The sequence below is a fragment of the Phodopus roborovskii genome, unplaced genomic scaffold (assembly GCF_943737965.1).
Source record: "Phodopus roborovskii unplaced genomic scaffold, PHOROB, whole genome shotgun sequence".
In the NCBI taxonomy this organism is placed as follows: Eukaryota; Metazoa; Chordata; class Mammalia; order Rodentia; family Cricetidae; genus Phodopus; species Phodopus roborovskii.
The window spans coordinates 886,727-914,639 of record NW_026126412.1 but is presented as its reverse complement, the minus strand read 5'-3'; the positions used below and the strand labels follow the sequence as shown (position 1 = coordinate 914,639).

The following is a 27,913-nucleotide window of genomic DNA, read 5'->3' as shown; positions in this document are numbered from 1 at the left end:
GTTAGGTGTAAAAAGACACCATGGCTGCCTCCTTGCTGCAATGCTCCCTGCCATGATGATCATGGATTCTAAACCTTTAAAACCGTAAGCCCCAAATAAACGCTTCTTTAAAAAATAAATTGTCACGGTCATGGTGTTTTATCACAGCAATTGAAAAGTAACAAGGCAACTGGGTAATGGTGACACACACCTTTAATACCAGCACTCAAGAGGCAGATGGGTCTCTATGAGTTCAAGGCCACCCTGGTTTACAGAGCTAGTTTCAGGACAAGCAAGGCTAAAAACAAACAAACAAACAACATCTGAATTTGGAGTATATTTAGGCTGTAATTTAGGTTACTGGCTTAAAATCCTGTCTTCGTCTCTAAGACACTCTGACCCCATTGGGAAAGGGTCCATGGTTAGATATGAAAAGACACAAGATCTCACATCTGTCCACACTGTCCCAGTGTTTGTTGTTAGGGGAGGGAGCTGCTTCCCTGGAGGGCATCAGGAAGGAAATGAAGCCCATCACAGGAGACACGGCGCCGGGACAAACTCCTATACTACCACCACAACACAGGTTTCGGAGGGCAAAATGGCCTCACCACAGGTCAGTCCCTCTTGTGACAAGCATCCAGGAGTGGTGAGGCTACAATGCCCATGTCCATCCAGCTGAAAGGGCAGGGTTAGTCCAAAATGGTCTGAAAGTCTGTGCTTAAAGCTGGGTCAGCTGCAGCCTCAAGGATGGCCATTGTTGCCCTCGGGAGCTTCCGGCACAGCTGCTTTTGGACTGCAACAGAGGATGCACTCACATTTCATTCCACAGAGATGAGGTAGCCCCTTAGCCTACCTGGGTCAAGTCCCGGCCACGTGTTTCTCCCCACCCAGGGACACACCACCACAGTGGACTCACGAGGACCTCACGAAAGACAACATGGAAACAGAAGCAACACAGAAAGAAACCTGAGGGTCCCTCCCTGCATCTAGGAAGCAGCAGAGCAGAGGAGGCGAAGGGACCAGACCCGAGTGGGCTCCTCAATCTGCCTTTGGGTTCACCTAGGCACTCAGTGGTCAAGGGTAGATTCGGGGGCCATTTGGAGGGAGCTCATTTACCTGTCCTGAGAGGTCCCAGGAGACACTTGTAGGTGACAGAATGACCAGCCAGCTTGAGCAGAAAGGCTTGGTAGCAGAGCCAACGTGCAGCTTCAGGAGGAAATAAGCCAGAGCCACCCTTGGCCTTCAGTGTTATTCCTGGGGGAGCAGATGGAAGCTGAAGAACCCAGTTGGCCATAGACCCTCATGCCCTCCAAAGGTACCCTCAACACCCTTTGACCTGCTAGGACCCAGGCCCCGGAGTGATTGTTGGCTACACTAGCTCCTGAATGAGTGCAGGATATCCACGCCCTGCACGAGAATGTTGGTCCTGGCCATCCACGTACCTGCATTCTTGACCTTCAGGATGGAGTAGCAACAGGATGCTATGTTGGAGATGATGCTCAGAAAGTATGCAGGGTTCTTCCTAACGTGCTGGTCAAAGGGAAGCTGAAGCACACATGCATGGAACCTGGGCAGGAGCCACAGTGGTGGGGAAGGGCCCTTGGTAAATGTGTACAGGCTCATACACAAGAGCAACCTCTTGTCTGTGCAGACATGTGAATTATGCGCACAGATCTATGTGCTCCACATTCACAGAATCATGTAACTACATGTACAAATGGACTTACAACTACATGTAAACACTCTGCATGTGTATGTGCCTATGTTTTCATACATGTATAGTGCCACATAACTAGTCTCTTCCCAAATGTCTCATGAATTGTCATCTCACATCATAGTAAGGGTAAATTGCCTGACAATGAAATTGTGCCCAGTCTTTCACAGCACAAGCTCTTCCCCATTCTCTGATCCAGTGACTGGGGAGGTTACTTAGGACAGATCCACAGTGGCTACAACTCTGGGGAGCAGCCCTCCTTTCACGAGTCTTGGGAAGCCAGTCCCATCCCTACAGTCAGAAGAAAGGACCCATGCTGTGTCCCTGTGGTCAGGTAGAGAAGTGACTGTGTAATGAATGACATCGGGTCTGGCCTCAGGAACCTGATAAGGTGGAGACATTTCACTACCTAAACCCGGGAATGGCTCCTGCTGATCAGCCACCAGCCCCAGGTCCCGGGGCCAACCAAAGACAAGAATGTTGCGGAAGCACAAGCCAATGAGGGGGGCACCATGATGGCCAGGCTGCTGGGGTGCAAGATTGGTGACACTGTCAGCAATGGACCTTATTCTCTGCTTTCTGTGGCTCTTTACCCCAGCTCCTTCTCCTGTCTCGAGACAGCCAGCACAGGCTCTGGTCAGCACGTTAGGTCACACGTGCTCCCAGCACAGAGAGAGCAAAAGAGGCTCTCATCTGACAAATATGGAGCTGTGGGGAGACCCAACAGAATGCTGCTTTTTCCTAACCCCACTCCAGCACTCCCCAACTAGGCAGCTGGTGCTTAGGCTTGGAAGCACCAGCAGATGGCATGGCTGGCATTTCTGGCCTGTGCCGCCCTCTAGTGGTGGCACAGTCCATGACTCACCTGTAGGCCTGAAGCAGGAAGATCTTGTACACATTGATGCAGACTGTCTGAAGGCTGTTCATCTGGAATCCCAATAGAAAGAGAACCATCAGTAACATTCCTCGATCACAAATGAACATTATCTGTGTTGTCACATGAGATAAGAAAGCCACTTGTGTGGGAAACCCAGGAAATACAGCCAGGCCTCCAGTGTCGTTAAAAGGGGAAGAGGAAGGTAGGAGCAGAGACCAAAGCCTACCACGGTGGCCCCTGCTAGACAAAGAACTCAGCAGCAATAGCCTGAGAGCCCAAGGCCAAGGCCAGGATCTAGGGAGCCCCTCTCTCTGTGGGGACTGATGACAGTATTGGAAGGTGATGGAGATGAGCAGGCTGGATGCTCAGGGATCCTCAGTACACATGCAGATGTCTGCATGCTCATTGCACACAGTTGGACCCATATATACGAACCCATGCACATGCCCCCCACACAAAGAACAGGACTTGCACAACAGATGAGGTGGCTGTCTACCTGCTTACCTGTAAGTCTAGAAACAGACTGTGACACTTCAACCGCAAAACAGCTAAGAGCTTGTGTCGCATGTTCCTCCCAGCCTTGAAGGCTCGCTGGAAGGTGAGGCTTGCCTTAATTGAGGTCCGGGCGTAACTGCAGCACAAAGGTACCCTATCTGTGTGATTCCACAGCAACCCTTCCTCTGAGAGACCAGCACCAATGAATGCCCTTCCACCTCCTGCCCCTCCCTGCCACACACTGAAGGCTTAGATAGGGATGGGCCTTCACACATGGAACACATCTCAGCTCTTGGTATACGCTCACAGTACCACCCAAAGCCCCGGACAACCAAACCCAAACAGATGTAGTGAACAACATCCATTTTATCCAGGCTTGGGATCACCAGACATCTTTGCTCATCAGTGGCAAGTAAGAGCTGACAAAATTCACAGTTCAGAAAGAAGTCACAGAAGGAATCACACAGGAAATCACTCTTTAAGTGGCTGAAGCCTGGCAGAGCGCCTTCCCAGAACAGGGCTGTCAATGGAGCAGAAAATTACCGCCAGCCAGACCTCGGTGGCAGCAGAAAGTAAGGAAATGGCTACAATGGTGTCAAACCACCTGCAGACTGCATGTTGGTTCTCGGTCATCTTCGGAAAAGAAATGACAAGATGGGACATGTGCAGGGCAGAAGGTAAGGGATGGTGCCTTCTTGTCACACAGTGGCCTTGCATCATCCTCAAGGGTGAATAGGGTGACAGGCACAGTTACCTCTGTTAAGTTCCTCTAAAAGGTTTTTTAAAATTATTATTATTTTTTTATGCATGTATGAGTGCATGACTGTGCATGTGGATGAAGGCCTGAGGAAGGGGTGACCTGCTCCTTCACACTGCACATTATCCCCTTGAAACAAGAGCTCTCACTGCACTAGGCTGGCAACCAGCAAGCCCCTATGACCAACTTTTCTCCGTCTCTGCCTACAGTGTTGGGTTATAAGTGCATGCAACTATCCTGGCTTTCATGTGGGTTTTGGGGTTTAGAACTCAGGTCCTCATTCTTGCACAGCAAGCACTCTTTAATCTTTTGGTTTTTTGAGACAGAGTTTGTCTGGATTGCTTTGGTGCCTGTCCTGGAACTCACTCTGTAGACCTGGCTGGCCTTGAATTCACAGAGATCTGCCTGCCTCTGCCACCCAAATGCTGGGGTTAAAGTCTTGCACCACCAACGCCCGGCTCAGCAAGCACTCTTAACCCAAGTTAGCTCCCCAGTCCCAGCCATTCCTTTTACACGTGCTTTTGATTACTCTGATGTTAAATACTGTTTGAAAATGTGATGTAAGGCTGCTTTCTGTGTTCTGTAGCATCTTCTGTGCTACTGCTTAGGTCAACAGGCAAGACAAACCAGTCTCACTATTGCGAACACGCAAGTAAAATTTTTGGTAGTCTCTGATTTTTTTTAAGGATGGACAGGAAGATGTGGAATCACTAGGAAAAAATAAACGGGTGCTCTAAGGACCATAGTACCCGTGAATGTCACTTTCTGGAGATGCCGCCCTAGCCTGATTGACTCAAAGCATATGTGAATACATGCAGAGTCTGCGCACACACTAAGCATTTTGTGAGGCTTTAAGCGGTATACACTGCTATCCATGGGGATTCTGCACCAATTCCCCACAGATCCTAAAGATCGACTGCACAATTCTGCTGCCGTGTTCTGTCACTCCTCTTCACACTCTGCATGTGACCTGTGCTTTAGGATGTTGCTAGTCCCTCTGGCTGACCTCTAGACACATTGTCCCTGGCTGAGACAGAAGGATCCTCAGCTCAGTTGAGCATACCCTTTCTGCAGCCTCAGTGGACGAGCTCACAGATGCTCTGAGCATTGACTCTGGAAGCAGGGACCTTCTGGTCTTCAATTCCCCCTGTCCAGGCCATCCTGGCTTTCCATAGGGCTGTGCTGATCGCTGGCTATAGCAGCATGTTCAGAAGGAAATGCTTCATCCTCAAAAAGCTCAGGCCCTTGTAGGGAACTGAATAAGCAAGTTGATGGGTTAGGAGCAACTAGGTGTGCTGAGCACAGAGGTGGGGGCTGGGGTGGCAAAAGTGGCTCTAGGGGGCAGAGGGTGAAGCCAAAAAATATGAGCTGAATCTCAGGGACTGGCCCAAGTCACCATACAAAGGCAGGAAGGCTGAGGGGCCCAGGCCTGTGCAGATAGAAATGGCTGCAGATAAGGTCCCTGCATGGATGGCTTATCTGCACCCACCTCTTCCCTTACAGTGTGAACTTTCAAAGAGCACTGTGGAGACAGAGTTTGGGTCCCAGCTCAGAACAGACAGTTGCCAACACGACGACAGGTTTGTCAGTCGCCTGCCACAATTGTCATACTTTTACTCACAAATGAAATGGTCCAGATATTTTCATCTATGTCCACCTCAACACTGTCCTATCTACCCTACAGCTGGACAGTGAGCTCCTGGTAGGTGGAGACCAACCTCCCTCCTCTTCTCAGACCCTTATACCTCATATAGAGAAGAGCCCTGGCTCCATGGTCTCCAGGGGACTTGGGTCAAAGCTGAAGATGTTCTCATATTGCCCATATGTCCATCTCCAGGACCTTATCTCTTCAGGCCTCATGGTTACTTGTGTCCAAAAGTAGGAAACAGAATGGAGCATCCCACAGTCCCCTCTGCCCCCAGGAACGCATGGGTCCTCAACTTGGCCAGGTGTGTTTGCTTACCCAGTGTAGTCACAGAACACCTCCAGAGTCTGAGTGTCCAGCAGTAAGCCACACCAGGGAAACAGGCAGTGAGCAGGCAGCTGGTGTGGAGCTGTGCCATCCAGGGCACCGGCGTCCACGGGGAAGTTTACCACTGTCTTCTGCAAGTTTATCATGCAGCCGTACTCAGGAATGCCATGGACGAGGGCCCTGAGTAAGAGAGGAAGCATTGGTTATGGGACCCTGGAAACACTCAGCACGTGCCACAAAGATACTCAGAGGTGTTCTGGGACCGGAGAGAGCGGGTCCTTGTGGGTACCCTGATGGAACACCAGGTAGTCTCGCTCTGGACTGTAGCCTAGTGCCTGTCTTCTGTGTAAGCAATAGGGCCAGCTCAGAACAAGATGGCCAGGTGTCCAACAAGTGGGAAGATTCACATAACTCTCTGACGGCCATACCTTAACATCCATGTAGCAAGGTACCCTCTCCCTAGTACACCAGAAGCCTGTTTTCTTGTAGCAACTTTGAGATGCCTGTAGATATGAATTGCTTCTTCCACCAGCAAATGCTAAATAGAAAGCTTGCCCGTGAGTCGAAGGCAATGTGCACCCTTCCTCAAGGTGAACTCACAGTGGCAGTCTGCAGTAGTCTAGTTCCCGTCCCATGGGTGGGGCCGCTTGATGCCATCCACCTGCCTATGACTAGTCAGTCCTTGCAGCTGCCCTGGCCAGCTCCTTATAGTAGATATTTCCTATAGGTGACCATGAACAGCCCCATCTAGTGGTCCTGTCACCCAGACATTGATCTGGAGCCATGACAAGGTCTTAGGGGCAAAACTGACTTCTGGAACTTTACTCAACAGCAGCAGTGTCCTCTGTCCCCAATGGCTACTGCCTATGTATGGGTCACGTGGATTCTGAGTGATAGAGATGTGGCAGGGACATCTTGGGGCTGTTCGCACCTCATTCTACCAATCTTGAGATGCACAACCCACTGGGCTCGAGGACACTATGCTAGAAAGTGCAGGCAACCTGTACAGAGCCCTGATGGGCAGATTTGGAACTAGACAGCATTTCCTGTTTCCCCCAGACAGGCCAGTGGATACTGGAAACACCAGTACCTCAGTGGTGACAGTTTAATTAATCACGTTCAGGGTTTCTCCTCTTGTCAATTACCCTAAAAGGAGGTCTACAAACCTCACAGTGCCTGAGGGGGCCTCCTCTATAACACGCGATCTGAAGGAACCCTCAAACTCTGTAGTGCCTGGGGAGCCTCACTTGATGGTCCCTGCTCTGAAGCAGGGCTGCAGTGCCCAATTCTAGCTTGAACCACAAAAATTAACTTTACAACCAGATATGCCAATAACCTTGACCCAACCTCTACATACTATAAACGGCCTGGAGTATACACTATAACCCACTAGTGTGAATGTTATGTAAGAAAAATGACCACTCCTGATAACAACAGCCATGTCTCAAAACACCAATGTTTAGTAAGTCCAAATTCTCTGGTCTCTTCCTAACGCAATCCATAAAGAAACGTTATCCCACAGGGTCATGGACCTGTTCATCCGGCGCCTGTTCTTCATAGCGTGGTGTGAACTCTCAAAGATGTCAGGCATGGCCCCCATAGACTCACGTGTTTGAGTGCTTGGCCCGAAGGGAGTGGCCCTTTAGGAGGCGTGGCCTTGTTGGAGTAAGAGTAGCCTTGTTGGGCAGAGCGTGTCACTGGAACCAGGCTTTGGGATCTCATACGCTCAAGCTATGCCTAGTGAGACACACAGCTCTTCCTGTTGCTGGCAGATCAAGGTGTAGAACTCTCAGCTTCCTCTCCGGCCCCGTGTCTGCCTGCACACTGCCTTGCTTCTCACCTTGGTGATGATGGGCTAAACCTCTGAAACTGTAAGCCAGCCTCAATGAAATGTTTTCCTTTGTAAGAGTTGCTGTTGTCATGGTGTCCCGTCACAGCAATAGAAGCTTTAACTATGCTCCCATCTCCCAGAAGGGCTGAGTGCCTCAGGCCCCTGCAAACAGCCCTTCTGTGGGCTTAGCTGGGAGGCATGGGAGTTACTGACTGTTGTCTCATTTGAAGACTTTCCAAATACTGGCACTGACCAGTCTCTCACCGCATTCTTGGTGAGACCACGTTGGACCAGCCATGGGTGCCATACTCCCTTCCTTGGTGCTGGAGGGGTGCCATGCCTGGCTGTACAGGTGAGGTGCCCCTGCCACTTAGCAGAGATGCCACTAGGCCTTGGTGACAACACGAGCTCCAGGCACACAAGATTACAAACCGATTAAATGTGCTGCCACAGCCATACATACATCACAATTCTATAGCAGAAACCCAGGCATGACGGTCCTTACCTGAGGAAGGCTTCTGCCTGGACCAGGTGAGGGGTCACCAACAGAAAGTCATCAACAAAACGCAAAAGCAGCCTAAAACGAGACATGTTGGCAGGTTTCACACAGAATCCACCTGCAATGGATCCAACCTGAAACGTTTTAGATGTCATGATGAAAGAGACAAAACAAAGTGATTATTTCACAAAAGGAGATAAATGACAGCTTTACTGTCTCCCTAACTGACATAGCTCTGGGACACTTCCCAGCTTTTCATGAAGTGAGGGCAATGGCCTTTACATCTTGGACATAAAGCAACAGTAACACCCACTCGGTGAGTTTGAAACCTGAAGTGTGAAGATACAGCAACTCATGACCCAGGCCCTTGGAGCAGTAAAAACAAGCATTTACCCATCCTGCTGCATCTCGGCAAACAGCTTGTTCTCCATGTCTCCAAAACACAGACTGCAGAGCAGGGTGGACAGGCTGGAGCCCTGGGGGATGCCCTGGCACTGGACATAGCACCTGGGGATGGTGGTGGTGGTTAAGGTCAGAAGCAGCAGCCATGGTGGGCATCACAGTCGCATTTGACAAACCCCTATGTATAAATATGTACACAGACATACGCGACTACCCACAGACACCATTCTGTAAACATGCTCAAAGGCCACATAAACAAACAGTAGTATCTACTATTGTCTGCCAGTTGCCAAGACCTAAAAAAGACACCAAATTAAGTACCACTCTTATCTCTCCCAGTCCCTGCTCTTACTACAACTTGGGGTGGTAGGGACTACATCCCCATTCACTGACTCCAGGTTTGGTTTTAATTTTTAAATTTTTAGATTTTAAACAAGAATGATAAGCAATCAGGCTCTTGAACTGAGTATTTATCTGGGGCAATCAGTACCAGATTATGAATGGAGCAACATTCCAGGTAACAGCCAATGTAAAAATGTCAGTGCCTTCTTCACAGAGAACATGACGGCACCCTTCAATCAAACATACATGTGGGTGCTGGCAGGGGTGGGTGCCTTCAGATGGTCAGGGCAGGAAACTTACCCATGTGTGAGGAAGAGTAGGTGTGAGCTGACCTTTGACCCCTTGCACAGACTCAGTTCCCTCTGCTGGAGTATCTGCCTGGAAGCTCTCCAGACACGGTACACACAGACCTGACTTCTCAGTGTATCGAGCTGACCCACACTAGGATTAAGTCATCACCAGACTCACAAATCTGTGCTCAGTATTACCAGGACTCAGGAGTACCCTTTGTGGTGTTTGTGAAAAAAACCACCCAGTTGTACACTTGTAACTTGTGGTCTCCCAGCATGCACACTGAACATTTCTAATGACATCCCAATACATATGTGACTTTTGATACTCAGGCATTTCTTGTCCTGCCTGACCTCATCTCTAACAAACCTGGCTGTGAGCCTGGAATTCTGTTCTGAATTGACACTCATCATGGGCTCCTATCAGTCCAGCAAAATGGTGCCAAGTGCATTCCATTCTCCAAGTGGGGACTCTGGGTGCAGAGGATGCAATCAAATGCCCAAACACTCAACCTCACATCCGATCCAGACACACAAAATATGTCTTTGCAGGCCGATGGGCTGTTAGGCAGCTCTAGTACTGAGCCAGTGGTTTTCAAAGGGTACCTGGTCTGGCTTGTAACTCATGGGAGTCTCAGGGGGACCCAGCCATAGGCACTGCTTTCTCTTTGTTGATTCTCATGCCTGGCTGCACAGGTGAGGTGCCCCTTCCCCTTTGTCAAAGTGACAACAGGAACGCGAGGTATACAAAATTATTAACTTCACTGGGGCCAAGCTTGGCCAGGAACTCCCATGGCCCTCATGGGTAGGCAGTCCTGTGGCCCAGCCAGCAGAAGGGCAAGAAAATTCTATAAAGGGGAGTGGGGAGGAAGGAATGAGGTAGAGGCAGTCGGTCTGAGTTCTAAGTGCTGTAGCCAGTTAGCTAGCAAGCACCCCGCTCGGCAGTCAGTCAGGACGGTCTCTACCTATCTGTAGCTGCCCAGCGTCTGCCCACTTGCCCCACACGCATGCCCACCTGCCACCGATCTTCACGACACTGTTACGCACAAAGTGCAGGAAGAAGTCAAACAGGCTGCTGCTGGTCTCGTTCAGAGATAAGCTCTAGAAAAGCAGACACGTGTAGACAGATGAGTATGAGGATGCCGCCAGGTGCCTCCTTAAGATCAAGTGATCATGGTAAAGTAGGAGTGGGGCCAGGGTCCATCGTCCCTGCATGGCCAGGTAGAATTTGACTCAAGGTGACAGGGTATGTAACTTACAGAGCAGCAATGTAACCTTTTATATTTCTACGGCACTAGGTATGGAAACTTGGAGCTCACACTGTCCCCTGCTGAGCCAAAGGAAAATCATCCAAAGGTCTCAGTGAGCATGCCTGCCCCAAAGGTAGAATATGTACAAAAGTTCTGTAGAGCCACTGATTTGTGGGAGGAGATCTCCTGTGTGTGGCATAGGTAAACACTGCTTCAAACTTAATGGGCCAAAATGGGGACCGCAGATTAAGTCCAACTTGCCCACTAAAAAAAGCAGGTGAATTTGTCCTATGCTCTCAAAGTCAAAACTGAGGGAGAAGATATTTTTACTAGTTCACTAATGGATCAGTGGAGTACAGAGGATGAGAGGACAAAGGGCATTTTGGAGTCTTAGCATGCCCACCTTAGTAGCTATTGGGGAGTCTTGGTCATGTCATGGGGACTGCCACCAGGAAGAGTGGCCTTGGTCATGGGAGCTTTCCACCAAGGAACATGTTGGTCACATTCCTGCACTGAAGCAAATGGCCAAGTAGAGGAGGAAGGCCCCACCAGGTGTGGCCAGTTAATGGGGAGCCTGAGGACCTGCTCGATGACAACGGAGTTCCTCAGCGCACTGGTGTCTGAGTCCTGAAGATGCTTCACGAACTGGCCCATGTGTGGCTGGAGGTCAGAGAGAGTGGAGACCTATAGCAAAAAAGAGTTGAACACTTGAGGGGAACCAGAGGGGCATACGCTTTTCTGGCCCCAACAGCCACAGCACAGTTCAACAATAGAACCATGTGCGGCCACGCTATCAGAGTTTTATAAGGAAAAGACAGAATCTAGCATCTCAGCAGGAAGAGCCACAGAAACAGCAGGTTTCACATCAGTCAGCTTTCCCCGGGTCAGACACCCCCATAATGCTGTGGTTACTGATGATCACAAGACAAGTAGCACCCCAACCTCTCCAGGGACAATGTGCAGACAGATGGGAGGAAGAGCTGACAGGATTAGAGAGGGGATGGCTCCTTCATCTCCTGCAACGAACTCTTCAGGATGACTGCTTTTTATCCAGTGGCCAACAAGATCTGTCTCCAGACAGGATGTCACCAGAAGGAATATAGCACCATCTACTGACAGCACAGGAACAATTCCAAGCATGTGAGGCTTCCAGAGATCTGAACACTGGAGTCTGAGTAAACTTGGCTATCTTCAGACTTGTAAAACTTCTGTCTCCTTCTATCATGTTGAGAATGCACACTGTTTTTGAACCGTAAAATTTCCCATGTTAGGTTGCATGTATGAATATGGTCAAAATGCATTACACACGAGTATAAAGATATCATAATAAAACCCATTATTATGTACAATTTGATGGGGGTTGTCCTTTTGTATACATGTTTCTCTTATTGGTTGATAAATAAAACCCTGTTTGGCCAACAGAGGCAGGAAGATAGGCAGGACTAGGAGGCGAGGAGAATTCTGGGAAAGGTAGGTGGCAGGGAGACCAAGAAGAGACGTCAGAGACCAGGAAGAAAGGATGTGCCAGGCATTCTCTGGTAAGACAAGGCCATATAGAAATACATAGGTTAGTAGTTATGGGTTAATAATTAAGACAGAGCTAGCCAATAGAAGGCTTAGCCATGTGCCAACAGTTCAATAATTAATATAAGTCATCATGTGCTTATTTGGGGCAAAGCAGCTGTGGGACCAGACTGGAAAGAAAAACTCCATCAACAATTAACATACAGTAGCACAAAATAAACAAAAACCCCATGTGCCAAGGGGGTTTGCTGCTGTACTAGGAGTAAAGTCACCCAGAGTAGTTTAAGTACAAGAATTAATCTAGAAAAGAACAGCAATATGACCTGAGCAAGAGAGAGCTCATGGACCCCAGTCTGACAGCTGGGAAACTAGCATAGGACCTAACCAGGACCCCTGAACGTGGGTGAGATTTGGGGTACCTGGGCAGTCTATGCTGCCTCTGGCAGTGGAACCAGTATTTATCCATAGTGCATGAATGGGCTTTGGGAGTCTGTTCCCTAATGAGGGATACTCTCTTAGCCTAGATACATGGGGGAGGGAGTAGGTCCTGACACATATGATGTGACAGACTTTGATGAACCCCCATGAGAGGCAGACTGGGGGGACATGGGAAGATGGGAGGAAGAGGGAACTGTGATTGATATGTAAAATGAGATTGTTTTTAATTTAAATAAAACTTTATGAAAGAAAAGAATAGCAATATAACTAGAAAATGCCTTGCATTTTCAAAATAAGTCAACATGCTTCTGAATCACCAAAGAGTTTATCAAAAACTGCAATAAACAAATAAAGGTTCTGAACTGAATGATAACAAATTGACAAAACACCAGAATGTGTACAGTACTATTGAGGGGTCTTAGAGAAAAATGTGTAACTTCAGGTGTTTAATTGGGATTGGTGCGATGGCTCAGCACATAAAGACACCTACCACCAAACCTAATGACTTCAGTTCAATCCCCAGATCCACAGAGTGGATGGAGAAAATAACTCCTACACTCTTAGCCTCTACAGAGGCACCATGGTAGTTGCTCTGGGCAGAGCAGGGAAGGAATCACCTGGGTGTAGTGATTATGGATATGTCCTTGGTGCAGAAGCTACATGGCCACTGTGCATATCACACATGTAGAGTTAAAGTTTGCCCTTGAGTCTTATTATGTCCTACATATAGGGAAAGGAAGTCACCTGGCACCTCTCCCAGGTCTAAACTCTGTGCAAATGTCTCTCCACCTTTAAACCTGCAGACCCCACCTGCCTACCAAAGACTATATTGGGAGTCCTGTAGAGGGAGGCAGGCTGGGGTCAGACAAATGATCACTGGCACCATGGATACCCAAGGCACAGACGTGTCCTCGTATGGACATGCCAGAAATGTGGACCTACCACAGCCTCACCTGTGTCACCGACAGAGTGCACATACTCCTGACATGAGCAGGCCTGTGCCACAAGCATGCTCGCATCACTATGGCCTTACCTGTCTCCTGAAGGACTTGTGGATTTGGCCTTGTCTATCTCTTTGGACCACTGCATATTGGCGGATACAGTATGTGTTCTCTGGGTGTCTGATCATATTGGCAATGACCTCCACAAGCTTGTCCTGGGGGATGGCATCATATGCTCCAGTCACATCTGCCTGTGGAACACATGTGAACACTAGTAAGCATGATTGGGCCCTGGCCTAGGGGTCCTGCTGGCTCTGTCCTTGGTGTCTGGGTTCCAACCTGCCCTTAGCAAACCTGCAGGAGACAGACAGGAGAAAGATACTCCATGCTCCTGTACCAGCCTAGTCATATGTGCCCATCCCACAAATTTCATTCCAGACCAAGGACCCTGGGACAATAGTGGGCCTACATTCCTCTCTCTAGCCTGTTACCCCAGATTGAAGACCCTGGATCAAGGAAAGCTTACATTCTCCTTGCAGAGCCTCGAAGCCTGCAAGGGCCACTGCCTAACCTAGATACTGGTGGTAGACAGTCAATCAATGCTACTTCTCTGAACGGGACCCAGCATCCAACAGAATTCTCCTATAGCATAGATCCTAGAGGAGTTGGAATGCACTGTCCAAGGGACCCATAGAGAACTCAAGGCTGTTCTGAGATCTGTTTATCCCAGAAGTATGGGGTCCCTCTGCTCCAGAGAGAATGGGAGGCTAGGGTATCTTTGATCTACATATGGTAGCAGGGCCAAGACTCTCAACTATCAGCTTGAGCCTACAACAGGGTCAACCAGTGTTGGCTGCTCCAAGGAGGTACCCTAGAACCCAGACCATGAGAGCTAATGTGATGGACAGGAATCCAAATGAGTACCTTAACAAAGTACATCCTAGGTGCCTGGTCCAGAGTGCGCACACGCAGTACGAAGGTCCGCCAGGTCTTGTAGATATCATTCAGGCCCAGTACAGAAGCCCCCAGAAGGTTTGTATGTTTTGTCCGTTCATAGTTGAGCACGCTGAACAGAGTCTTGAGATACTGGGTGAAAAGCTGAGCCTGGGCCAGGGCCATATTAGAAATGAAGACACATGAGAAATGAACCTGGCAGACTGTCCCAGATTACCCTGATGTCTCAGAAGAGACTCCTGTAGCCCAGAGTCTTAGGAGACCTATCCCACTAAGTCACTTGACAGCATTTGGGACGCTCACCCAACCTGCCCCAACCTGTCCTCACCCACCACCCACGGCACTGCCTTCTCATGAGACATGTCCACTGGGAGGGGTCAGAGGCTGTTTCAGACATCCAGCTATGGGGAAGGGAGGCAGCTGCCCCCTTGGTTACTTTGGCTCCTAGCACGGAGGCCATACAGTGTCTATCCTACCTGTCAGGATCCCTGAGGTATCTCCAAGGATTGAGTCCCAAGCCCTTTGGCTCTTGAGACTCCCATCTCTAGGGCCTTCCCACGTGCTTAAGTTTTGGACTTGGGAACAACCAGTTCCCCGTTCTTCCTCTTCTGTCTACCCAGGGCTCAGAACTTCACGAGGTCTTGCGTAACCAGAGCACAGGCTCAACCAGCAGTAAAGGAGCCAAGTGCAGTCACCTGCTTCCTTTTGTCAAAGGCTCTGGTGCCTATGCTGTAACTCATGTTCACAATGGGCCGAAGACCACTGGGCTTGGGGATGAATCGTAGTCTGCAGATGGGCATGGCTGGCCAGGTCTCCTGGTGCTGTCTGACTTCCTCTTGTGACAGTTCCTGCAGCCGCACTCTCTCAAGGTGTTGCCTGTTACAGAGAGCATTGTGGAGTTATGACATGAGCATGTGGGAAATTCAAGAGACACATCCCATCAGGGTGGTTAGGAACTCGGGTCATTTGACACCTGGCCATGCTACAGGGCTACATCCAGGACCATAGCAACTCACAACAACCAGACAACCCATAGAACTGTCTGGGAAGGATACATGTCATGTAACCTGTGTTTGCACCTGGGACGTCTGGTCCCATAGTCAGCCCTCAGTGTTCCTTTTTTTGGGCGATCCCATTGGCCAGGGCACTTTTGAAGCAATCTTCTGCCCTCTAGGGGTGTGAAAGCAAAAAGCATCCCTGCTTATTCCAGGTCCATGTGTGCCAAAGTACATAGGAAGTCCTGTGCTGGCAGCTAAGGATTCCACAAGCACAGTGGGTGACATGTAACACATAGCAAGGGCTGGATTCCATGAGACATGGAGCTGGGCGGTGATGGCACACACCTTTAATCGCAATGCTCAGAAGGCAGAGTCAGGGGGAATCTAGCATATCTACAATGCTAGTTTCAAGACAGCCAGGGCTACCCAGAGCAATCCTGGTTAACATGATATTCTGCTCTGTGCAGGCCTTGCCTGGCCTCTTACTCTGCCTCCTCAGCCTGGTCTGTGTACCTTCCACTAGTACAGCAAACCCCAGTTCAACAAGCAGAGAACTCAGAGCCTCTGCCAGCTCTTGGGGGTGGACCCTTGTGGTTTCCCCGAGGAGGCTCCTCACATTGTACTTCCTTCAGGAGTGAACATAAGGTAGAGCCCATCTCACCCGTGTACCAAACAGGTAGCTGCTCTGCTTCTATTTGGTGTGAATTCTTCCCACTTTAGTGATCTGATAGACGGTGCAGGCCCAACTTATGATTTTACAGGCCAGAAAGCAGGATCTCCAGTCCACGACATCATGGAGTCTATGCCCTAAATGCCCAGGGACAGGCTAGCAGGTGCCAGGCACTATTGGGAGTCAGTGTATGTAAGCAGCAGATATATGTGATACCTGACTCCAATGCTCTGCAGCCTTCTCCACACGCTCTTACGGTAGAAGAAAAGCTGGTTCTTCTGGAATGTGGTCTCTGTGACGTAAAAGAATGACCTAAGCAGCTCTACCACGTACGTGTCCATCAGCCAGAACAGGAACATAGCCAGGATCCTTTCCCTCATTCGGTGCTCTGCGGCTGGGACACAGTTGTTTCCTGAAAGCAGTAGACACTCAATACCCATGACTCACCCCACACCCATGATGTCCAGAATGGGAGCCACGAGACTCCAAAATGAGCCCACGAGGTGTTGCTCTGGACATGCTGGGTTCTAATAAAATATGTCAATAAACTAGCTTAACCTTTGTGTGTGTGTGTTTGTTGGGAGGTGGGGACTTACTTTTGGCAGGTCACAAACGAGTTCTCTGACAAAGCCATGTCGTTAATGGGATCCTGCACGCCTAGCGACTAGAGATGGAATGCAGCTGACTGAGAGTGAAATGCTCTTGGGCCATCTTTCACAGCCATTCACTTCCAACCTCTGAATCTGACCTAACACCCTCATGACCGACTACCCAGTGAATCTTTTGGGATGGACCCACTCAGCAGACCCTAGCCTCTACCAACTCCTAAAGCTAAGAGTATCTTCAGATAGGGGCTAGGGGCATGGCTCAGTTGGTAAAATGGTTGCTCTAGAGGAATGAAAACTGAGTTCTATCATCGGAACCCACGTTACAAAAGCTAGGCGTGGTGACCTGTGCCTGTAACCAAGTGCTAGGGAGGCAAAGGCAGATGGATCCTATCTGAATCAGCGACTTGATTAAAGACACCCACTGTCAATCTCGGGCCTCTACACGCATGCACAGACAAACTTTAACGGGTTTACTATTGGGTCACAGACAACATGCTCACTGCCCCTGAGCAGTGTGGTTCAGAGATGTGTAGGGACAAGCAGAGAACAGGCTGCTCTCACTGTCATACTGGACATTAGGATTCAATGCCCCATAGGCCACGCTAGCCGTCCTTCCCGAGGGCCTCTGAAGACCATTCTGTATGTCTCCAAATACCATGGGAGCCTGCATTATCCAGATAAAGCTGGTTTTCCAGCAGTGAGAAACATGAAGTAGGAAAGGAAACCCCAGGCATAGGATAGAAGGCAGAATGAACAAAGAAAGGGAGCAGGGGCGGGAGAGATAACTCAGTGGTCAAGAGCACTGGCTGCTCTTGCAGAGGTCCTCATTTGTTTCTCAGTACCCACACGGTAGCTCACAGCCTCCTAATAACTCCAATTCCAGGAGATCTGACACCCTCATCGGGTCTGCTCCAACCACTAGGCATGGCATGGTGTACATACACATACACACACACACACACACACACACACACTAATCGTTAAAAATAAGTAAGTAAGTAAGTAAATAAATGGAGAAAATGGTGTGGAAGGATAAGACTAAATAAGCAGTGACCTTAAGAAACAAGAATGATGTTTAACTTGGGAGTAGAGAGACTGAAGGCAGAGGGAAATCAGCAGAGAGATAGGAAGGCAGTTCCTATACAGACCAGAGTTCAAGCACCTTTAGGTTCAAATGTCAGGTGACCACTGGCAAAGAACACCACTGGCAAAGAACAGTGCACATAACTTCTTATCATTCGAAGGTAAAAACAAAATGACAACATGTGCAACAAGGAAATGCACTTTACGACTGCTCAGATACTAAGACTCGGGGGTGGCATGGAGTGCAGCAAGAATTAAGAGCAAACTGGCTGAAGAAATGGCTCAGCTCTTAGGGCTCTGGCTGTTTTTTTCAGACAACTGGGGTTTGAGTCCCACCATCCACATGGTGGCTCTCAACCATCTGAAACTCCAGTTCAAGGGGATCGATCCCAGCTCTCTCCTGGCTTCTGTAGGTACTTGGCATTCAAGTGGTACACAAGCAAAACACCCATATGCATGAAAAACTGAAAACCAACAAAAGTGAACTTGAAAGCAGCGCAGCCAGGCGCATTTCTTCTTAAAAGAGAGGAAGCAAGCAAACCCAGCTCTCCAGCTGAGTGACAAGTCCAGGCCAGCCAGTCTGACAGTTGACAGACTCAGCTATTGGGTGTGTTTTACACACCTGCTATCCTGCTTCTCCAGACGCTGAGGCAGGAAACAGGGTTACAAACTTGAGAGCAGCCTGAGCAAATTAGCAAAAACCTGCCTCAAAGGAAAAAAACAAAAACAAAAAACAACTTTACATTTAGAGAATGACTAGAGGCTAGATGTCAGTAGCAGCGCACACCTTTAATCTCAGTACCCAAGAGGCAGAAGCAGGCAGATCTCTGTGAGTTTGTGGCCAGCCTGGTTTATAAAACAAGTTCCAGGACAGGATCCAAAGTTACAGAGAAACCCTGTCTCGAACCACTCCCTACCAAAAAAAAAAATTAAATAAATAAATAAAAAATCACTATAGACATAATATCCAGATTCTCTAATCAGAAAGATAAAAATTCAGGCTGGGTGTGGTGCTGTACGTCTTTAATCTCAGCATTCAGGAGGTAGAGATAGGCAGATCTCTGTGAGTTCAAGATCAGCCCTGTCTGTAAACAAGTTAAAGGCCAGCTGGGACTAGATAGCAAGACCTTGTCTCAAATAAATAGAAACTTGTAACTAGTACATATACTTAATAATGTTGCCTATAAATACCACCAGTACAAGAAGAAATGACCCTAGTTGTCCAGTCAAGAGACAGAGGTATCCATCCTTCTTCCCCGCCTGGAAAGGATGTGGACATTTCCTGTGTATACCTGACCCAGTGAACACAAAAACCTCAGCATTCAGAAATACAATGAACTTAGGAAAGCTGCCTGAGCAGAAGTGCAAGTTTCCAGCACCTTCAAATAACTGTTATACAGACTACACAGGAGCTCAAAATCAATTTAAAGGGGAAATCTAAAACATTTCACACATTTGGAATTTGAAAAATTCCTAGGTAATAAGTACAGCAAAACAAAAAACAAAAACAATGGAAGGCGGAAAATGCCCCTAAACCACTGATATCAAAATTACCACACATGGAAGCACTAGGTGCAGCTAAGGCAGTATCCAAAGGAAATGTGTAGCCAAATACCCAACCTATGATGACAGAAAAGAACACCAAAAAAAAAAAAAAAAAAAAAAAAAAACTGAAGAGGAAGGAATAAAAAGAGAAAAGTCCACAGAGAACCTGAAAGTCAAAGGGTTCTTGGCGCAGGAGAGGCATGCTCAAACAAATCTGGAAGCGTAATCGTAAAGCTGGGATTTGGGCAGAGTCCAATCTAAGCAAGCAGCAGCTTGTGTCCAGAACAAGGAGAGCTGCCATCTGCCTGAGGAGACAGGAGGTGCGAGTACTTCTTTTCCTCTAGAGCTGTCTCTGTAACCCTGGGCAACAGATACAGACAGCTGTGGGTAAGGGAGCCCTGGGCTGTGAAGGAGTGGGATGACAATGGGTGGCAGGTGAGGTGACTTAAGGGCCACAGAGCCAGCCTCTGGGCTGCAGCTGGGAGAGCCAGGGGTGTACTGTTAAAGGCTCACTTTGAAGCTCCCAAAGATTGTCCACGGTGGGTAAACGTGGCTCTGCCACCTTCCCCCCTTAAGCTGTAAATATCCTAGGAGCTTGGGAGAGGGGAGAGCAGGACAGAGACAGTGTGATCCCTTCACAGATGCACAGGTTGGGGACAGCAGGGCTGGCTGAAAGGAAGGAGGCAATTGGTGGGTAGCTATGACCAGCCAATGTCAACATTAATAGGCAAGGGAGGGCACAGGACTGCCTCTACAACCTCCCAAGGACAAACAGTCCCCCTTTATGCAGCAGGCTCTGTTCTCCTTTCTGGGGTCCCTTCAAAACTAAGATGGGACAGGGATCTTCACTGCAGAAAAGTCTTTTGTTCTACCCTTTGTGGCCTAAGCAGCTGTACCACTACAGCTCAAGCGAAAAACGTCTGCACACTGGGTGAATCAGAAGAACCCTTAAACCTCAGGGGCCTCACTTCCCCCCCAGGACAGACTGCCCCTGTGCTGACCTGCCTTTGTTAGCATAGAGGCACTGTTCCACAAGGAGGTCAAGGATAGCCTGTAGGAGCTTTCACTAAAGCGTCTCAGTGGGTGCTGGTATTTCTACCCACTATGCACCCCACCAGCTTATCTGCTCACCTGCGTCCTCGGCTCTGAGAACCTGCCCCAGAGTTTGAACAAGAATCTTGGTTAGCACAAACTGGGCTGGAGTCAGAGATCATCAGATGGAACTCACCCAACCATTGACTGCACAAAGCCGCAGCGCCACTGAGGCCTTGGGCTCCTGCCACTCACTGTCTCCCTTTTCTGGGCCCCTACTGCATTCAGCTGGAGACCAGCCCTGCTCACCTGGGCTGCTGCGAAGCCAGGGGCAGTCTTCCACTTTCATCTTCCACATGAGCTCCTGCAGCGAGAGCTTGCCATACTTTCCCAAGGAGATGAACTGCTTCACGTTTTTAAAGAAGCGTCGCTGGTTGTGCTCGGAACCCCAGAGACCTGGAGGCACCAGCTTCAGGATACAGGCCCGCAGAAAGCTGTATACCTGCCAGGGACTGCTGTGAAGGCGGAGCAAATTCATGAGGTGCAGCTGGCTGGTGGTGTTCAAGGCACCTGCCACCTGGTGGGTTGCTGTCCGAAACCTGCAATGTGACCTGAGGAGTCTGGCATACGGGCACCGCGCATGGTTCACAAGCAGCTGCTGGAATAGGGGTCGCATCTGCCAGTAGCGCCTCGAAAGGCGGCGTGTCCCACAGAGTGGTCCTGATGTCCTAGGCCTCATGCCTAGAAAGATTATCTCCACCAGTCTCCTGGCCCCATTCAAGCTGGGCTGGAGGTTGTTGAGAAGGAAGGAGGGGTTCAGCCTCTCTCGGCCACCTCCTCTAGAGTAGAGGAAGCGTTTGGTCTCAGTATATGGTCTGAGCTGAAAGGTATCTTGGCATATTGGTGACTGCTGCGGGGATGTGCAACTGGGCTTGTGCTTATAGTACACTGCTCCAGAGCGACTCAGGCCAGGTGCCTTCCTTCCGGAAGACAAATCTTCCTTGGTAGCTCTACTAGTAGTCACTGGGGGGCACTCGGCAGGACTTGGCACCCATGTTCTGTCTGATGGGGTTGGAACCGCCTGCCTGTTGGGTCCCTTCTCCAGTCTCGGGCCCAGATCGCACCTGGCCTTCTTAGATGAAGGCACATTTCTATTGGCGATTCTTAGGCTCCGCTTTGCGCCTCGAGATGGCAAGGGCAGGGGTTTCCACCTTTCCTGGTGATTGCTATTCTTGACCGGGTGTGTAGATCCAAGATGAGTAAAATTTCTGCCCATGGGTCGTGTGGGCCTGTAGCTCGGGGACACAGAGGGCCAGGTATCCGCGGTGGCACAGATTTGGTACAGGGGTGAGCCGCACACCTGGTAGGCACAGCTCGGGGGCACCAGCAGGTAGAGCGCACAGCGGGCCAGCAGGTAGACCAGCAAGTCGTCGCCCACTCGGTTCAGCAAAAGCATCCATGCACCACTGACGCGCAAAGACTCAGTCACTGAGTTGGGCAAGTAGCTGCGCACGCTGGTTGTGAAGGTCATGGGAGGTCCGCCTTGGGCTCCGTTAAGCAGCGCGAAGCCAAAAGCCAGCACGTTCCTTTCTCCGCGATCACAGAGTCTCTGCACGACCCTGGCCACCAGCTCCTTCAGGGATGACACCTGGTAAGGAGAAGAGGGTTTTGAGCTAGAGGCGCTGTCCCGCGTCCTCCCGGCTCTCCGCCCCCGACCCACGGGGATCCCAGCCAGAGGCCCACCTGTTGGAAGGAAAGGTCAGCAGGTGGAGGTTGTGAGCCCCAGGGCACACACACTAGGCACTGGGCCACCAATGTGCGGAAGACCTTTGGGTCCCCGGGTTGTACAAGTCGCCTGCCCTCAGGTCCCAGGCGCCGCACGAAGGTTGCCAGCGGCCACACCTCGCGGTATCGACTGCGCAGCAAAGCGCGCACTGCCGGGCAACGGGGCGCGCGGGGCATCGCGCTCAAGGTCCGACCGGGCCTCTCACGTGCGGGAAACTTCGATGTGGGGCTGAGCTCAGAAAAGCGTCAGGAGCCGGGACACTGGGAGCCCCCGGCGGGAAAAGGCGGGGTCGGGACGGAGGAAGGGGAGGGATCGAAGCGGACCAAGCGCTGTAGCGGAAGAGGCGGAGTTGCACCAGTGGCACTTTGCTGTCGGTGGTCCCACAGTTGGCGTTTAGGGACTACCGCCCAGATGAGTTCAGTGGTTGCGGGAAATGTAATAATAACAGAGGGAGGTGTGGTCACAAAGTGTTTTCCTCCACAGAGAGCTTCTCGGCCCTCCTTTCGCTCCGAGCTGGGGGTCCCAGGTGGTGTAGACTGTGGCGGGGCCGCAAACAAAGACACCTGTCCTTGTTTTTGAAGGTTCTGTAGACGGAGGAACCTAAGGCCCATCCTGCTCCAGAGCCGGCCGCTGCTGCCTGTGAGTTCGGTGCAGACAGTGGGTAATGGCAGTCCCGATTCTTTCCAGTAAGGCATCATGATTGGGGCCGGGATTCTATTGTACAGGTTCTTAAAGCTTTATTGTGGTTCTACCATCAGCTCCCACAAAGGTTCCATTAACATCCTCCACCAAAGGACGGGGACCAGGTGAAGCTGTGCGTCCGCTTTTCTCACTGTCACAACAGCCTTCACCCCAGGGTCCAGAGCTACTGGTCATCGCCCACTCATGCGCGGTGGCGAGACCGGAGACACTAACTAAGGGCACTGAGTGTGCGCACACGGCCAAAGCAAGAGACCTCGACCTCAGGACAGCAGCACCTCTTAACTGGAAGCTGGTGGCTTTAACAGTGCTTGCAAGCAGGGCGGGGGTGGGGTGGGGTGGTTAGGGACAGAGCAGTGCACTAGGGATAAGGGACATCAGTAGTGACACTACCCAGCACCATAGCTAGGAGCTTGTGAAGTTGAAGCGCTGGGAAATAGGGAGTCTGTGCTGAATTTGGCAAACACTGAAATGCTAACAAATGTAACCTTTGGTGCCTTCAGCTTTTTGAGGAAATTGCTTCTATCCACCGACCTAGCATTTGAACAGACCTCGAACCCTCCCAACAGGCGCTTTTTCATATTTACTCCCTTGTAGGAGGTCGGCCGCCTTGTAAATGCTCAGGATTACAGATGCTATTTTAGAAGTCCATTTAGTGGGTGTTAGCCTCTTTGAAGGGTGTTTTTGAGGTTGGCTGAGTATTGCTACTTTGGAGATTTGGGAATGAACTGAGAAATCTGTGCCAATAACCAAGTTACCTTAGTGTGGTTTCTCAGAGAAACCAGCATTGAAAACAGTTTCAAAAATTAGAATATAGCTAGGTATGGTGGTGCACTATTGTAATAATAGCTCTTGGGAGATAGAGGCAGGGGGATGAGGAGGCATTCAAAACCAGGCCAGCTACACAGTTTAAAAATCCACTTGTGCCAAGTAAGACCCTGCCTCAAAAGGCAAAGAGGAGGAAGGGAGAGGGTAGCATGAGCTGACTATACAATGAGGCCCTGGGTTCAAGGCCAGACTCAATAAAATAAAAATAGACTAGAAAAAAGTCAAAGCAGAAAATGCATGTGGAAGCTGTCTATAAGCTATGATATCTATGATAGAGAACCATCGCGGGGGGGGGGAAGAGAGAGAGAGAGAGAGAGAGAGAGAGAGAGAGAGAGAGAGAGAGAGAGAGAGAGAGAGAACAAGCATACTTCTAACAGCCTACTTTAGAAAGATGTTCTTATAGACACTAGGCCAGGGAGGGCTGCACCTCAGGAGCTATCCCAGACTCTGAGGAAAGGAGGTAACAAAGAGGACCCCTAGTGTCCCTACCCATATAGGGAGATGTGTCTGAGGAAATCCCTGGGGACCTGTCATGCTCTGGTCTGTCAGCCCAACCTGTTGGCAGCAAGTGACTCCCACTGGGTTCTCCCCATCCAGAATCTGGGCAAGGCGCTGGATGTGATGCTGTTCTGTTGTAGTTTGTCATATGTTCAGAGATAACTGGAACACCGATTTACTTCTCAGTGGTCAAGATGGGGATATGAGAACAATAAATTCCATTTACATAGCTTGTCACTGACACGACAATTTCATACCCATTATTTATTTCATCAACATCACACGGCTCAAGAAGTATGCAAATGAATGCCACCATGCCCTTTTACAGGCCCAGAGGCTGGTGACTCCCTGACATCACAGATAGCGCCTCAAGGCAGTATGTACTAGTTCTGGTCTTGGGATTGCAGGACTGACCGATTCCGCCTCTTCTTGGGACAGGTTACCTTGTACTGTTTTCTCAAAGCCACTCCTTCACCTTAAGCCACACCGACACCACTCCCATCTCCGTTTGCCTCATCTCACACGTTAAACTGCCTACGAAAACCAATAAAAAGTACTTAGGGCACAAAAATCCCTTTGAATGTCATTATTTAATCCTCATGGCTTGGCAAACAGAGCTCAGTTCCTTTTTTACATCTTTGGATTTTCGAGACCTTGGAAGTTATTTGATGAAATTTAAGAAGACAGTAAGATAAACTCATCCACTTGGCCTTGGAAAGGTTGTATTTGCTTATGGAATTAAGTTTCTTAATTGTGCCTCTTGAAAGCACAAGCTGGCTAGCCTATGTGGTCCTTTCTCAGGGGCTGGGATGTTTGTGAAGCCCTTCAGAAGAGAGGTTTCTTCCAGGCTGGGCACATCATCAGATACAAAGGGAGCTGTTTGCAATGATGAATAGCAAGCGGGGGAGGTGCATGATTAAGCCACTGGTTTCTGACTTGAGAAAACGAGTGTTCAGGTGTTCAGTATTTAAAGAAGGTGCTTAACCCCTCCCTTCCTTAAAGAGTCAACTCTGCTAATGCTCAAGAGCAGAGGAAAGCCTAAGCCACCGTGAGATGGCCTGAGTGCATCTAGCCATTGCCACCTCATCTTCTGTTACTGCAATAGGTTCTCCGATGCTCTCATTCTTTCATGCCAGCAGGGCAGCAGGAAAGATTCATGGGAGTACTGACCATCCTGCTCAATACACCCACCACAGTGCTTGCCTTACCTCCCTGCCTTTTACTCTGGATTTCTGATCCCCCCCCCCCCCCCCGCCTCTGTGTGTGTGTGTGTGTGTGTGTGTGTGTGTGTGTGTGTGTGTGTGTGTGAGATTCTTAAAGCAATGCTGGTCCCTGCAGAGTCCTCAAGTCCTTCCTGGAATATAACAACAAACATTTCACATTTTAGGTCTTAGGATTCATACAGTTCAACAAAATACAAACACTGAAGCAAGCAAGCAAGCCAGCAAACAAGCAAACAAACAAACCCCCATCAAACACACAGCACTCAGGAGCCCAAACAGGACTGACATGAGTTCAAAGTGATCCTGAGCTACCAAGTAGAACTTGTTAAAAAACAAAAATTTAAAAGTCCAAGCACAGAAAGCACAAGAATGAGTGTAAGAAAGCTGGGCGTTGGTGGCGCATGCCTTTAATCCCGGCACTCGGAAGGCAGAGGCAGGGGGATCTCTGTGAGTTCAAGGCCAGCCTGGTCTACAAAGCTAGTTCCAGGGCAGGGCAGGCTCCAAAACAATACAGAGAAACCCTGTCTCAAAAAACCAAAAAAAAAAAAAAAAAAAAAAAAAAAAGTGTAAGAAAGAAAGAAAAAAATGTACCCACCACAACCCCCACAGTATTGTTAGATGTAAAAAATCCCAGTAACTGAAATTGATTCATAATATGACATAAGTTTATATTTAACATGCAAAATCAGGAAGGTAAAATATAACTAAAGAGATAAAATGAACATGTAAGTTAAAGGAACAAAAATTTCAATAAATGAACCATGTATCAAGTAAAGTTATCTTTACTCTGGCTGTCCTGGAACTTGCTTTGCAGACCAGGCTGGCCTTAAACTCACTGAGATCCCTTCTGAGTTCTGGGAATAAATGCATGTGCCACCACCATGCACAGCCAAGTGAAGTTACTTAAAAGAAAGCAGGTAATATGGAAACAGATGAAAAGGTAAGGTCATCCAGGAAAGCGCTGGTGTGGGAAACAGGCTACAATTTTTCCATTATTGAAGACTGACATGTATGTATGCGTTAACGTATTACTAGCCAGAAGAAACAAAAAGGACTTACACAGTGAAAATGGGAAATCCTGAACTCAGACAAGAAGAAGACAGACTTCTTACCAAGGAAGTCCCCCAGTCTTGAGGAACTCGAGATGATGGGCCCACTGGAGGAAGACACACCCAGAGGAAAGCCATGGCCAGCCAGTCACCCTCTTACCATGTGCCCAGGAAAGCCAGGCTTTCAAAAGTGGAGTGAGGGAATACGACATCTACTGTAGACAGGCCTAAGAGTTAAGCTGTGCTGTATTTCTGACATTGGGGAACTTCTGAAGTGAGAGCCATCTCTGAGCTTTTATTCCTTGTGAGGTTTTTTTTTTTTTTTTTTTTTTTTTAATGACAGATCTAATGGTTCGAAGGGAAAGATGGTCAAAGTCACCTGACTCAGTCTGAGGTAAAGGATTTGTCTGTTTTGCCTGAACTGTCAGACTGGCACAAGGCTACCCACAATACTCTACGGTTACTTTCAACTGTGCAGAACCTGGTGACCCAGCCTTTCTGTTTCACCCGCTGAGCTGGAATGGCAGCCAGTTCTTTGCTCTTCTTTAAGAACCAGCTTTGGGGGGCCTGGGCTTCTGTGTAGGTTTATTCTACTTATTTCAGAGTTCACTTCCTTGTCCCTTTTTAGTTCAAGAGAGATGCCTTGGACATTTAATCATTTTCAGTTTTTGGCAGAAGTGTACAGAGTCTTCATATTACTGGACTGCTATACATTCAGCTTAACACACAAGTATTATAAATTTTGGTATTTTGTTTTCAACTCAGGTGATAATATTTTCTAACTTCCCCCCTATGGCCTCAAATTCACAGTGATCCTCCTGTCTCAAGAGTGGGATAACAGGCATACGTCAATAAGCTTTTTATTTTGATTCATGGGTTATTTCAAAGTGTGATATTTAATCACCTTACTGCTAGGAATATGGTCTTTTCTGGTAAACATTCCAAGTGTTCTTCAAAAATGTATTTTTACTAATGTTGTTGGGGTAGGATCTGTGAATGTTTACTGGATGCTATGGTATGTTTTGCATCCCTCCTACATCCTTACAGCCATGCATGCTCACACTGTCATTGCTGTGAGATTTTGTCATTTGAGGGACATAAATTTGATTTTCCCTCAATAGGTCAATCACTGCTTATTAGTTTGAAGCTCTGAGGTTAGCCATACAAATATGACACTATGCCTCTATGACAAACTTATCTATGAGAGACATACTTTGCTCTCTGGTCATATTTTCTCCTAAAAACCTATTTTCATTGACAATAATGAGGCCAGTCTTGTTTTGCAGAGTATTGATGTGTTTTTTTTTCCACTTATTTGTCTTATTTTTGTTTGTTTTTGAGACAGGGTTTCTCTGTAGCTTTGGAGCCTGTCCTGGAACTTGCTTTGTAGACCAGGCTAGCCTCCAACTCATAATCTACCTGTCTCTGCCCCCCAGAGTGCTAGGATTAAAGGTGTGAGCCACCACCAGGTTTAAAAGCAGCACACAATTGTGTCTTTATTCAATCTGGCAATCCTTGCCTTTTATTTGGGGATGTGCAAGCTACTTATATTAAATGTAATTATTAGGATGTCTTGTATTAAATTTATTATGCTGTTATCTACTTGACCCATCTGCTTCTCCTTCTTCA

The 27,913-nt window shown here is 48.7% G+C and overlaps 1 protein-coding gene across 2 annotated transcripts; it reads right to left on the bottom strand.

Moving 5' to 3' along the window:
• Window positions 1-297: 297 nt before the first annotated feature.
• On the bottom strand, window positions 298-22,265 carry Tert (telomerase reverse transcriptase). 2 transcript variants are annotated; one of them, XM_051182723.1, is made up of 16 exons: window positions 21,945-22,265; window positions 20,511-21,849; window positions 16,150-16,345; window positions 14,961-15,141; window positions 14,236-14,415; window positions 13,404-13,562; window positions 10,991-11,092; window positions 10,174-10,259; window positions 8,518-8,631; window positions 8,131-8,202; window positions 5,786-5,974; window positions 3,075-3,201; window positions 2,559-2,620; window positions 1,422-1,546; window positions 1,096-1,233; window positions 298-772 (listed from the first exon to the last, which is right to left on the bottom strand). In XM_051182723.1, exons 1-16 carry the CDS (start codon window positions 22,161-22,163, stop codon window positions 669-671), a joined length of 3,393 nt encoding a protein of 1,130 aa, XP_051038680.1. In that variant the 5' UTR covers window positions 22,164-22,265; the 3' UTR covers window positions 298-668. The 2 variants fall into 2 exon arrangements, 1 of the variants encoding a protein (XP_051038680.1); XR_007834406.1 differs by lacking the exon at window positions 1,422-1,546.
• Window positions 22,266-27,913: the final 5,648 nt, after the last annotated feature.